Source organism: Ascaphus truei, chromosome 8, assembly GCF_040206685.1.
Source record: "Ascaphus truei isolate aAscTru1 chromosome 8, aAscTru1.hap1, whole genome shotgun sequence".
NCBI classification, from domain to species: Eukaryota; Metazoa; Chordata; class Amphibia; order Anura; family Ascaphidae; genus Ascaphus; species Ascaphus truei.
The window spans coordinates 49,298,868-49,312,824 of record NC_134490.1 but is presented as its reverse complement, the minus strand read 5'-3'; the positions used below and the strand labels follow the sequence as shown (position 1 = coordinate 49,312,824).

Genomic DNA, 13,957 nt, shown 5'->3' with positions numbered 1-13,957 from the left:
TGCTAAATTCTACAACCGTATGGATACTGTACACACATATGGCACAATTCACAATGAAAATGTATTAATTTTTTTTAGACCCAATTCTTCATAGATCCCATTATCACAGGGCTTTTTATTTTGTATTTTTTTTATCTTACCTGAACTGGGGGCTCTCCAGGGAGCTGAATGGTGGTCTCAATTTCCAGAGATATTTGTAATTGTTTTGTGCAAGTTTTGACAGACAAAAAAAATGACGGGAGACTATACACCTGATCGCTGGAGTCACTCAGGCAAGTGATGTCAATAATGGTGTATGATAGGAGAGACACAATAAAATATCTAGATGGAGATAAAAAGTTCTATAATAAATGGGAGAATTATTTGGAAATTCTTTCGACAACGGAATAACAGTTAATAACAGTGTTTGAGGGATAAAGGTGGTTTTTAATAAAACAGATGATAAAGTAGGAGTGTATATACAGGCATACCCCTCATTAACGTACGCAATGGGACCGAAGCATGTATGTAAAGCGAAAATGTACTTAAAGTGAAGCACTGCCTTTTTCCCCACTTATCGATGCATGTACTGTACTGCAATCGTCATATACGTGCATAACTGATGTAAATAACGCATGTGTAACAGCCTCTATAGTCTCCCCGCTTGCGCACAGCTTCGGTACAGGTAGGGAGCCAGTTTTGCTGTTCAGGACGTGCTGACAGGCGCATGCGTGAGCTGCCGTTTGCCTATTGAGCGATATGTACTTACTCGCGAGTGTACTTAAAGTGAGTGTCCTTAAACCGGGGTATGCCTGTACTGTACAAGCTATATCATAAATAAGGGTGCTCAGCCAGTCATGAACGGGTTAAGATGGGAATTTATAGGAAAATTAATCGCAATATGTTATTTCATGGATACTGCTACGTTTAGTGAGAGCAATATTAACACTGCTTTTTCTGTTTGTGTATAATTTAATAAGTAAGTTAAAGTTTTGTAAAACAGTTTGATATGGAGATACACATATACTTGATGTAGATTTGTTTACAGGGAAAAGGTAAATGATGTAACATTTTTTGTTATGAAAAATAAAGGAAAATAATATGCACAAAAAAATGTTGCAAACCATTCTCATTTCCGACCTGCAGGTTTATTAACAATAATTATGTTGTGCAACCAGATCCGAGCTGTGTTTGATATTGTTTGGCGTATTTTGCAACCCTAGTAAATAGGTTACTGATTAGTTATCCGAGTTGGGTAACATCTGGTGCCCCAGGATGTAGATTCTGTAAAGATTCATTCTTAGGAAGTAGCAGGATTGCTGATCACAACACTTTAGTTCGCTTTGCGTCGACTGGCTGAGTAAATCTTCACTTTTGGTTATAATTTCTGTGTACTTGAGTGCATTTTCCTTTGTTTTTTGTCCTTTGGAAACCTGAAGGTTTGTGAATAACGGACAGCAGAACAAACCTGATAACTGCAGTGGGGTTGATTTTGTATTGAATCACCACTTGGGAAGTCTTTATATTGTCAAGTGACAGACAAAAATAAAATGTGACGATGCACTGCCAGCCCTTCTTGACGCTAAGAGGTTAAAATGTGACTATATTTAGATAGTATATTTCAAAGATCGGAAGAACTATGTGCTGCACACTCCTTCGCTTTACACATGGGGCACTAAGAGACTTATTGGTTTACAGTTGATTGACTCTTTTCACAAAGCGTTTGCTTTTGTTAGTAAATCTTTTCCCCTAGTAGAGTTCTGATGGTTGCACAGTAGGAAGGGGCTTTGCTGCGCGCCTTATGTGAAGCTGCTTTGCATTTGTGTTTGCAGCCTGGGATTTTGGAAGCCTGGTGCCATGGACGAAGCATCTTTCTCTCTGGGCATGGTTGATGTCTCATACATGCCAAATTCTGTGGATTACTCGAGCGTAAAGATGAAGCATTGCACTGAGGAATGGGTGAGTGAAAGACATGTTATATACCTAAACCATTTGATAGTTTGACAGATGCACAAACTAACATTACTAAAGCTTCTCCCACATTGTAATCTCTCTGCAATGTCTTTCCTTGCAGCTGGGCTGATGGTAAAATGTGGCAGAGCGAAGGGAATTATAGCATGGGGTCTCCATCTTTAATGTGACTCATGCATAATGCATATTGATTCTTGCCTTTTAATTGTTGCTGCAGTGCTCGGTGCTCAAACATAAGGTGTCAGGAATTTTAAATAGGGGTGTTAGAAAAAAGAGATACTGTTATGGTCACTTTTAGCCAGCAGAAAATAGTGTCCTTCAGAAACAAAATATTTTAGAAGTGATAATAATGGAATCACCACATATCACTCTGCAGCCTACCTCCTGTCTCTGTAAAACTTGCGTTTAATACTTTTTATGTGTCCCTGCATGGCAGTACACCCAGTGGAATTTAACCCTACTCTCTGGGTAATAGAACACCCTCTTTCATGTAGCTTTATAAAGGCTTGAGGCTTTGGTTAACCTAGCCAGGGCCTCTGGGATGGGAGCTGGGGTGAGCTCACAGACAGATCACGGAGGAGAGACTGGCAAATGGTTAAACCGAGGGGTAAGACTGGCTGGCAAAGCATCACTGTGTGACTGGAGAAATGTTACAGTTTGCCGACCAGCTCATTCGCTATGTGTAATTGTAACCGTGCCATTGGTGATCTGGTGAGGGGGGAAACAGGTGGTTCTGTGTACTGCACGAAGAAGTCGGAAAACACACTGTTTCATGGAGGACCAAGCTAAATAACAGGATCTTTATGACAATATTTATATTTAGGTTTTAGATATTGAGGTGATAGGTATTCTGTAGTTTATCAAGTTCCCTGACATTAGTAGCCAATGGGACATATGTAGAACTATCAAACACTGCAATAAAAACAATCTACGGACCATTCTCTTTCAGGGGGAGCGGATTTCCAGCCCTGCGGTGTTCGGATCTGCAACCCTGAAGTGGAAAGAGAGTTTCATGAGCAGGAAAAGGCCGTTTGTCGGGAGGTGTTGCTACGTCTGCACACCCCAAAGTCGGGTAAAATGATTTAAGTGCCAGATTGTCAGATGATGGGGAATTAAATCATAACGCTTAATGCTTGCACTTTGGGATTGTTTTTCAGAATCGAGGTCACGTGTCCTTGTGCTTCATATGATCACGTTTGAAGTAACTAACTTAAAACCAGGTTTCTTTTACCTCTGTACAAGATTCTTTTCTATAAAACAACTGCACATCCATTGCAAAATGTGAAATAAGTGATTAAACGGTGTTGGAAAAATGAAACTCTGTTGCTGTGCTTTGAGCCTTCAATGTCATAGAATATGGCTGGACAACTCCAGTCCTCGACTGAGCCACTGATTGAGCCACCTATGCTGAAGCAGGGATATCCTTAGAACCTGACCTGTTGGTGGCCCTTTATGGCTGCCACCCCTGTCATAGAAATTCTTCATGGTATTGGCTCAGTGTCCCACCATCTGCGTAACTGCTTGTTTTTAGTAGTTATTCTATTAAAGCCTGTCCAAAAGAATGGTATCTCATAGCTAAAGTAATATTGTCCTTTAACTTCCTGACCACCAGCAAAGCCCATGAATTAGAGCAGGGTTTCCCAAACTTTTTTTTCCGTGACCCGGTTATTTTTTGAACTTCTCCTTCGTGACCCACTAAAATTTTTATCGCCTATACTGGCCTATAGGGCCTGCACAGACACACACACAGCCACTGATACACACACACACAGCCACTGATACACACACACACAGCCACTGACAGACACGCAGCCACTGACACACACACTGATACATACACACAGCCTCTGATACACACACACGCAGCCACTGACACACACACGCAGCCACTGACACAAACACGCAGCCACTGACACACAAACACGCAGCCACTGACACACACACACGCAGCCACTGACACACACACACACGCAGCCACTGACACACACACACGCAGCCACTGACACACACACACGCAGCCACTGACACACACGCAGCCACACAGATACACACGCAGCCACACAGATACACACACACACACACTCGCTCTCCCCTATACCCACACACACTCGCTCTCCCCTATACCCACACAGACACAAACAGTGAATTACAGGCAACGACGGATGTGAGTGACTGGAGAGGGGGCCAGGGGCACTTGGGTGGGAGGGAGGGAGGGGGCCAGGGGCACTTGGGTGGGAGGGAGGGGGCCAGGGGCACTTGGGTGGGAGGGTGGGAGGGTGACCAGGGGCACTTGGGTGGGAGGGGGACCAGGGACACTTGGGTGGGAGAGTGGGAGGGGGACCAGGGGCACTTGGGTGGGAGGGGGACCAGGGGCACTTGGGTGGGAGGGTGGGAGGGGGACCAGGGGCACTTGGGTGGGAGGGGGACCAGGGGAACTTGGGTGGGAGGGTGGGAGGGGGACCAGGGGCACTTGGGTGGGAGGGGGACCAGGGGCACTTGGGTGGGAGGGGGACCAGGGACACTTGGGTGGGAGAGTGGGAGGGGGACCAGGGGCACTTGGGTGGGAGGGTGGGAGGGGGACCAGGGGCACTTGGGTGGGAGGGTGGGAGGGGGACCAGGGGCACTTGGGTGGGAGGGGGACCAGGGGCACTTGGGTGGGAGGGTGGGAGGGGGACCAGGGGCACTTGGGTGGGAGGGTGGGAGGGGGACCAGGGGCACTAGGGGGACCAGGGGCACTTGGGTGGGAGGGTGGGAGGGGGACCAGGGGCACTTGGGTGGGAGGGTGGGAGGGGGACCAGGGGCACTTGGGTGGGAGGTGGACCAGGGGCACTTGGGTGGGAGGGTGGGAGGGTGGGAGGGGGACCAGGGGCACTTGGGTGGGAGGGGGACCAGGGGCACTTGGGTGGGAGGGTGGGAGGGGGACCAGGGGCACTTGGGTGGGTGGGAGGGGGACCAGGGGCACTTGGGTGGGTGGGAGGGGGACCAGGGGCACGTGGGTGGGTGGGGGACCAGGGGCACTTGGGTGGGTGGGGGACCAGGGGCACTTGGGTGGGTGGGTGGGGGACCAGGGGCACTTGGGTGGGAGGGAGGGGGACCAGGGGCACTTGGGTGGGTGGGAGGGGGACCAGGGGCACTTGGGTGGGTGGGAGGGGGACCAGGGGCACTTGGGTGGGTGGGAGGGGGACCAGGGGCACTTGGGTGGGAGGCAGTGACTGGGTGGGGTGACTTACCTTGCCGCCGGACGCTTTCCCCTGCTGCCCCCGATATCCCCTGCTGCCCGGGACGGGAGGTGGGCTTGGGGGGACGGGAGGTGGGCTCGGGAGGGGGTGCCACGGGAGGTGAGCTCGGGAAGCTGGCTGCGGGGGGAAGCTGGCCGCGGGGGGAAGCGGGCCGCAGTAGGAGCTTGAACTTCCCCCTCCGTCCCACGTAACGTGCGGGACGCAGAGGAGCTGGTACTTCCTCCTCCGTCCCACGTTGGGAGCGGGGGGGGAGGAAGGGAGCAGGCCCTGCTTGCCCTGCGCAAGCGCGCGGGACCGCAGGGGGAAATCGCCGGCATTTTTTTAAAATTGAGCAGGGGTGACAGGAGACACCGCGCGGCCAGCCTCGCTGCGACCCGGCAATTTTGGTGCCGTGGCCCGGTGCCGGGTCGCGACCCACCATTTGGGAAACGCTGAATTAGAGCAAGAGGTGGGATAGTCAGACATCCCTGGACCGCGGCGGCAATCCGAGGCAAATGTAGTCCATACGACGGCGTGAATTGGTGTCGGGTTTTAAATTAAAATCTGAAGTCGTTTCTCTCGAATTGAAGCCTATAAGTAAGGGAGACATTGCTATTATATATCGCTTTCCTTGCATTCATTGGCCATCATAGCCAAGCATTGGCCTGTGACTACGCTGATGCATGCCATGCGTTTACAACTGGGGGGAGGTTTGCTAGTTGTTTTTGCTTCAAGTAGCTACCCAAACATTTTTAAATTTGAGAGGTTAAATTCATATTTTCAAATTATTAGAATGAAGCCCCTGTTTGCAGTGATTTTTTACATTTGGATTTTTATTGAATAAAGTACATATCTATATATTAACATTCCCTTGATAACTTGTTGTTGCTGGAATATTATACAAAATGTGGGTACTAGGGTTCCAGATTTTCTACTTGCCTTTAAATTCATGTACACAAAGAATAAAGAGAATACCAGGCAACACTCAGAAGTTCTTAAAATAACTTACTTTTATTCAGAAGAAAACTGGTAAAACAATCTATTCTATCACAACGGTGATGAGTCGCAAAGCAATGCAGTAACAAAAGGCAAAGTTTCCGTGCATGTAACACCAATGTACAATGAACAGTAGAAAAGGGGTGTATATACTATAGGTCAAAGGACTGGTCATTGGACAGCAGCGGTGAGCAGATGGACAGACACTTGGCTTATTTATACCTCTTTCTGCTCTTGAATGTATATATGAGTTACATTATGGAAGCTTTGGCTTGAGTCATAGCATCTCTTTGTGGGCCGTCTTTGTGGTAGACTTAGATTTTGTTACTACTATTTTTTTGTGTGTTTTTCACAATACATGCAAGTGGTTTTTACAGCATTTTTATTGCTTGGTAGCCTTTTTATTTTTGTATACTCTATGCCTTGGGTCTGGACAGGAACCCCCATGGGACCAAAACACCTCAACAAGGTATCTTGTCTCTAATTTTGTGTGTTTATCACTGGTGCAGTTTTTTTTTCTACATTTTTGGTATGCATTCCATTTATTTGTTATTTCTCTAAAGTCTTGTGCTGAAATGTTTTATAATACTGAACTAATGAAACTTTTAACAACCTTCATAGAATCTCTGTTTTTCTCCAGCATACTCTGCATTTTATTTCACCCTGTTCGTTTTTATGTTTTGAAGCTCCTTGTTTGATTTGTTTTTTAGTACACAAAACCATTTCGGTGATCTGACTTTTAATCAGCCTGCATAAAACAAACACTGTTCGATTTCCACCTCCGCTCAGAATATTCCTGTGTGATGTTTTCTAACGTGCTGTAAACTATAAATTATTCTGTATTAGTATGAAGAATTTATTACAAAAAACCCTATCCTTTAACCCCTGTTCTCTGCTTTGTTTTATAGGATACATTTTTCAACCCCAGCATCCCATCTTTGGGTCTTCGTAATGTTATCTACATCAATGAAACACACACAAGGTATGTCCTAGTCTTTGAATATACATCAACTGTACTAGCAAATCTGCAAATGTTTTATATAAAATGTTTCACCTACAGTCATCGTTCTGTTTTTTTTGTTGTTTTTTTTTTTTGGTTTGTTATAGGGAACATGTACTTTCTGTGTCTAGACGGGTTTTAAACAGTCTGCACCATTTGCTCAGCAAATATTGATATTGCATGGATTATGCAAGCAAGGGAGGTCATGGTTAATTATTAAAAATTAAACTGGTTGACATTTCTAGCACCCTATTTAGCCCTATGGGAGTTGAATGGTGGGTGTGTTGTAAACCATTTTATTATGTCGCCATAAAAATTATTATAATCTATATCAGGCACTCGCAGGAACTTCTACAAAATGAATAAAACGTTTCAGTTCCAGCAATGGGACAAAAACGATGCTGTAATAAACGTTTTAATTATTTTTATAAGTTTCCATGAATACCTGATTTCATCTATTTTGTAAACTCTACATTTTCAGTGCACCCTGGCAAGTTTGCCCAAAGTTACGGGAGTGCCTACCGTTTTGCTTTATATATACTGCTCTGGGTCCACATAATGAGACTGCGTTATAACCGGGATGCGGCGTGTGTGTGTAGGCAGTGATGTGTTGCTGCTGCCTCCCTGAGGGGGAGAAGCTGTAGATCTCGTCACCTCACCCAGGGATCCATGCACCGGAGCAATGAAGAGGGGGCTCCTCCCCGGGCAGGGTCCGGGGCTGCGATGTCGGAGGTAGCTGGAGGAGGCAGCAGCGGTAGTGTGTGCAGCCGGTGGATGGAGTGCGGCACCACAATTATCCCCGGCTGTGGTGGGTTCAGCCGCCTGTGGACTGGCCCGGGGAGCTGAGAGCCCGGCCGGGGGAGGAACTGGGGTGCACCACTAAGGATCGTTGCCAAGAAAGGGCAGCTGCGCTCAGCTCCCCGGGCAAAGAAACTGGAGAAACTCGTAATGTACTCTGCATGCAAGGTAACGAGAGAAGCAGGAGCAGCCAGGGGGTGATGCACTGTGTGTGCCAGCATGTTTGTCCCCAGAATTCAACCATTTGCCTTGATAAAGTCATGTTGGCTTAAAGGTGTGTCACCCCCAAGTGTTCAAATGCTGTTCCAGAAGGAGAAGCATCTGTGGAGGGTGGACTGATTTATACGTAGTAGTATCATTATATAGTGCTACATGGTCATTTTTGTGTTAGAAGGAAGATGTTGTTCTGCCCTCAGTATGATGTTTGAGTATAGCATAGAGGAAAAATCTTCACACAGTAATAGGAATGAGCCCCCTACTATTTTTATCACTGACTTCAAAGAAAGCCATAAAGTTTAGAACATTGAGATCTGATGTATTTTTGTGTTTGTTTCTCCCTCTGTGTCTGTTCTTTGCTGTTGCTGAACATATGACTTCTTGTCACTCCCTGTTTCCCGCACGCAAATCTTTTGTAACTAGAAAAGGAAATTCAAACCCCAATCCCCACAGATCATAACTGTTCCACCTAAAAGCCATAACTACACAAATGAATTGTCTGTCTCCGTGTGTGTCCGTTAGCAATAAAGATTGAATGTAAAAAAAAAAAAAAAGCCAAAAATCGTGAGCCATGCTCAGGCCGTGTTATAAGTGGATCCGCGTTGTGTGTGTGTATTACCTATCTATATCTACATCTTCCCTATCTATCACATTAGGAAGATCCGGTGTGGTGTTTTTTTTTTTTTTAGCCCTTTGTAACTTGGAAACTCTGTGTGATTATCCAGTTACATTTGTACTTTATACTCCATGTTTGCACAGGCGTGTGCACTGTTTCATGAACTTAATACACGTGTAAATCTGTGTTGAGTAGAAGGGCGTGCACAATAACCTGTTTAGGTGATGCAACATGTTGAAGTAAGATCTGCTTTTGTGTGTGTGTGTGTGTGTGTGTGTGTCAGTTTGGGTGATTGATTTAGATATCTATATACTGTATCTATAGATCAATCGTATATCAAAGATTAGAGAGAGCACACCATATTGATAGTCATATATATAGACGAGTGCACGGGTCAGACCGTAAGATACAAATATACTTCACTCAGAACCGAAGCACGGAGAAGACAGCGCTGCCCATTCAGATAACTGTTAAACTAAAAATCAATGTATTCAAGTAAAAAGACGAATCCAACGTTTCGTTTCAGCTAGGGAACGCTAGCTACCCTGATGAATATTCCCTTTTTGAAACGTTGGATATATATATACTTACACAAAAAAAAGAGAAGCAGCACTCCATTACAAAATGTTATCTGCATTGAAGAGCAAGTACAAGGAAGTCGGCGCTCGCGCTGTTCCGTGTGTGTAGTAAACTGAGATTCCCGTGCAGCCGTCAGCAGGAGAACTCCAAAACCGCCTGTATAGTAAGCCCCCCCTGGGGGCACAAAAATGGAAGGCAGAGAGTGCACTGAGATTCCGTATGATAGTGATGTGTATATTTAAAGTCCCACAACAGGACTACATAATACAAAAACAGAAAGTACAAATGATAAAATACAACTTACATCTGGTAAAAACAGATGAGCGAGGGGATCGGGAGATCCGGAATGACAGCCAATGGAGTACAGTAGATGTTATAGATCCAACGTCTTGTAGACAATTCTCCATACAATACATGGTAAAATAACATCACAGAAATGCTCAGAGAAAACGATCCATCAAAAATAAGATTGGCACAAACAATATACAAATTCACCTGTAACTGACAATACAGTAATAAGCGAAGAGAAGTTACAAATCTGAAGTTACTCAAAAGGTGTGTGTGTGTGTGTGTGTGTGTGTGTGTGTCCGGTCCGGTCCGGAAATAATTGGACACTGACAGAATTTCATAATTTTGGCTCCGTACACCACCACAATAGATTTGAAATGAAACAACCGAGATGCAATAGAAGTGCAGACTTTCAGCTTTAATTCAAGGGGTGGAACAAAAATATCGTATGAAACGTTTAGGAATTGCAACCATTTTCATACACAGTCCCCTTATTTCAGAGGCTCAAATGTAATTGGACAAATTAACACAATCATAAATAAAATGTTCATTTTTAATACTTTGTCGAGAATCCTTTGCAGGCAATGACTGCTTGAAGTCTGGAACGCATGAACATCACCAATCGCTGGGTTTCCTCCTTTGTGATGCTTTGCCAGGCCTTTACTGCAGCTGTCTTCAGTTGTTGTTTGTTCGTGGGTCTTTCTGCCTTAAGTTTTGTCTTCAGCAAGTGAAATGCATGCTCAATCGGGTTGAGATCAGGTGATTGACTCGGCCATTGCAGAATATTCCACTTCTTTGCCTTAAACTCCTGGGTTGCTTTCCCAGTATGTTTTGGGTCATTGGACGGCGCTTCACTTTACAGATGGACAATCAACTTTGCTGAATCTGAGCAGACAATATATCCCTATACACTTCAGAATTCATCCGGCTGCTTCTGTCTTCTGTCACATCATCAATAAACACTAGTGACCCAGTGCCACTGTAAGCCATGCATGCCCATGCCATCACACTGCCTCCACCTTGTTTTACAGATGATGTGGTATGCTTCGGATCATGAGCCGTTCCAAGCCTTCTCCATACTTTTTTCTTCCCATCATTCTGGTACAGGTTGATCTTAGTTTCATCTGTCCAAAGAATGCTGTTCCAGAACTGGGCTGGCTTTTTTAGATATTGTTTGGCATAGTCTAATCTGGCCTTTCTATTCTTGAGGTTTATGAATAGTTTGCACCTTGTTGTGAACCCTCTGTATTAGCTCTCGTGAAGTCTTCTCTTTATGGTAGACTTGAATAATGATAGGCCTACCTCCTGGAGAATGTTCTTTACTTGGCTGGATGTTGTGAAGGGGTTTTTCTTTACCATGGATAGGATCCTACGACCATCCACCACTGTTGTCTTCTGTGGATGTCCAGGCCTTTTTGTGTTGCAGAGCTCACCAGTGCGTTCTTTTTTTCTCAGAATGTACGAAACTGTTGATTTGGCCACTCCTAATGTTCCTGCTATCGCTCTGATGGATTTTCATTTTTTTTGCAGCCTAAGGATGCCCTGTTTCACTTGCATTGAGAGCTTCTTTGACCGCATGTTGTGGGTTCACAGAAACAGCTTCCAAATGTGAATGCCGCACCTGGAATAAACTCCAGAAGTTTTACCTGCTTAATTTATGATGAAATAACAAAGGAATAGCCCACACCTGTTCATGAAATAACTTTTGAGTCAATTGTCCAATTTCTTTTGGTCCCTTGAAAAAGAGGGGGCTACATATTAAACAGATGTAATTCCTAAACTCTTCCTTCAATTTGGATGTGAATACCCTCAAATTAAAGCTGATAGACTGCACTTTAAGCCCATATTCATTATTTAACTGTAACTTGAATTGATTTTGGTTCACAGCCGAAATAACAAAACTTGTATCAGTGTCAAATTATTTCCGGACCCAACTGTATATCTATATATTTCAAAAGCTGTGAAATGCAGCAAGCATGAGGTTAGTGGACCATGTGATATGGTTTTGAAGCAAAAGGTGGCACTGTGCTCATTTGTATTTCATTAATCAGAATCCCTTGCTGCAGTGGAAGCACTGTGTGCTGGGGGATAATGGTGAAAGGCAGGGTTGCAGACCTGTCTTAGACATGCAAAGTGTATAGATATATATCTATATCATCACACAGAGAAACCAAAATACATAATAGTGAAGGCATAATTTGCTCGCTACTTATGAACTCATTGTATCTAGATTAAATGGGCACAAAAAGGTGACACAAAGATATGTTTGAACTTCTTGTATGTAAAAAAATTCTTCCCATTCAATTAGGTTATTCTGCAGCACCACAAGTTCCAATTCTGGACACACCCATCTTCATTAATTGTGAATAAATTGTGTGGCAAAATCTTCACATGTTTCAATGGCCTCATGTATCTGATGGTGGAGCTGTATGAATGGTTAAGCAAGAAAACAGTTAACTAAAGATTAAGCTGCTCCCTCCTCCCCCTGATGAAGCGTGTGTAACACGTGAAACGTACGTCGGGGTACGTAGGGCGTCACGGCGGTGACGTCATTTCAAGTGGCAGCATCCAGCAGATGAACAGGCTTGTATCGTGTAGCGGCAATTTGACTCAATGCTTATTGCAACATTGTATGTGTTTATGGCATAGGAGGCTTGATTTTTCCACTGCCTAGCCTTTGCTTTCACCTATGCTGTACATCAATAGAGCTGAATAGAGATGGTGTTTATATCTTGATAGTGTATATAACACGGCTGCGTCTTTTGGGAACCAGCTTCTGTATACACTACTATTTACAGCACACAACACCAATCTTTAAGGTGTTTGAAATTTGCTCTATCTGCTTATTTTGTGACAATTATAACCACTCCACGGCTACATGCTTATGATCACAAAGCAGACTCTGCTAGACTATACAACATTCTACTTTATAACTGAGTATACACATTGGCATAGACGACTAGCATTATTTCTCAGTCTATATACATACGAGCCAATTAAGGGTAGATACACCCTGTCCTAAGGGGTTTCAAACTAGCATTGGGTCTTCACAGAGTTCCATTTTGTCTGTGAAACTACATAGACATGGACAGCTGTCTCTGATACAATATTAGCCTATCCCTGCAGCATTTCATTGTATACTTACAAGTCTGGATGTTTGGATATGAATAGTTCAATAGATTGACCCATTATACTCACCTGTATACCTACTATTCATATCAGCCACTTTAATATGGGGATTTTTAATACTGCATCTGTGTTTTTAAGGTCGATATAGACATAATAAAATTTTATTGTTTTTGATTTCTGCGGTGATTCTGACAGTGTTTACTTGCTGACGTAGCAAATTTGCTGGACAATTCCTTGTGTCCATTAATATATCAAATGTGATTAGAGTGCTGTCTATAGAGGGTTGCCTTTCTGATCAAATCTCTTTTTTGATCAACACTGTTAATAACTAAAGATTAAGTACAGTATTTCCATAACATGAGGCGATATACACGGGTATGACCATGCTGACGTCTGCGGCTTCAATTGTGGGGCAATAAAGGATGCCCAGATTAGAATGAAGTGGTTTATGGCTGGAGATGACAAAAAGGGTTCAAGGCAAAAGTGAATATACAAAAAAGTATTACACCATGGTAACGGTGCATCCATCGACACATAGAATAATGGCTATTAGTGTTGACAACACAGTAATCCTAACCATAGGTAATATACAAAACCAGATATGTCATATTGTATTAAGTCCACTTGATTCCAAAGTACCTAATTAGTGGATCCAATTATGCCTCATGTTTAAGCTGTTTGATCTCATCGCCTTCTCTCCCTCCGCTGCCTACTCACTGATTCAGAAATCTGAAGACCTATATTTTGACTTGCGTTATTGTTAATTGGTGTTGGCTGATTTGTTCCTTCGCCTTCCTTGTTGTCTTTATACCAAGCAGTAATAGACTACGTTAGGAGCTTGAGGAAGGAGCTTTTAGGTCTGAAACGTCACTCCTTTTATTTTCTGCATTTGGTGGACTGAATAAAATGTCTTGATTTTATTTACTGTAGTGCTGTGGACCACCGTTATTCCTCAGAGGTGTACTGCGGCTATCCGTCGAGCACCTATCGGAGTGTAAGTTGTTTTACACTGCTCTCAAACTGTTTTGAGTGCCTTTCACCTATGCAATGTTCTCTGGACAGATGAGTCCAAGGTACAGCTTTTGGGCCTCAATGAGTAACGTTGTTTGGCGAAAACCAAACCTCATCCCAACCGTCAGCATGGCGATGAAAGTGTGATGGTTTGGG

General features: G+C 44.0%; 1 protein-coding gene across 3 annotated transcripts in view; it reads left to right on the top strand.

The window, feature by feature from the left end:
* The window catches only part of GPAM (glycerol-3-phosphate acyltransferase, mitochondrial), a 43,318-nt gene that overhangs the window by 5,035 nt on the left and 24,326 nt on the right, over positions 1-13,957 (top strand). The window contains exons 1-4 of one of the 3 annotated variants that reach the window (XM_075611866.1): positions 1,279-1,418; positions 1,812-1,938; positions 2,900-3,022; positions 7,073-7,146. In XM_075611866.1, coding sequence (XP_075467981.1) covers positions 1,837-1,938; positions 2,900-3,022; positions 7,073-7,146 — 299 coding nt within the window. In that variant the 5' untranslated portion in view covers positions 1,279-1,418; positions 1,812-1,836. Of the gene's footprint in view, positions 1-1,278; positions 1,419-1,811; positions 1,939-2,899; positions 3,023-7,072; positions 7,147-13,957 lie in introns of those variants that run through there. The other 2 variants (XM_075611867.1, XM_075611865.1) reach the window with 2 other exon arrangements.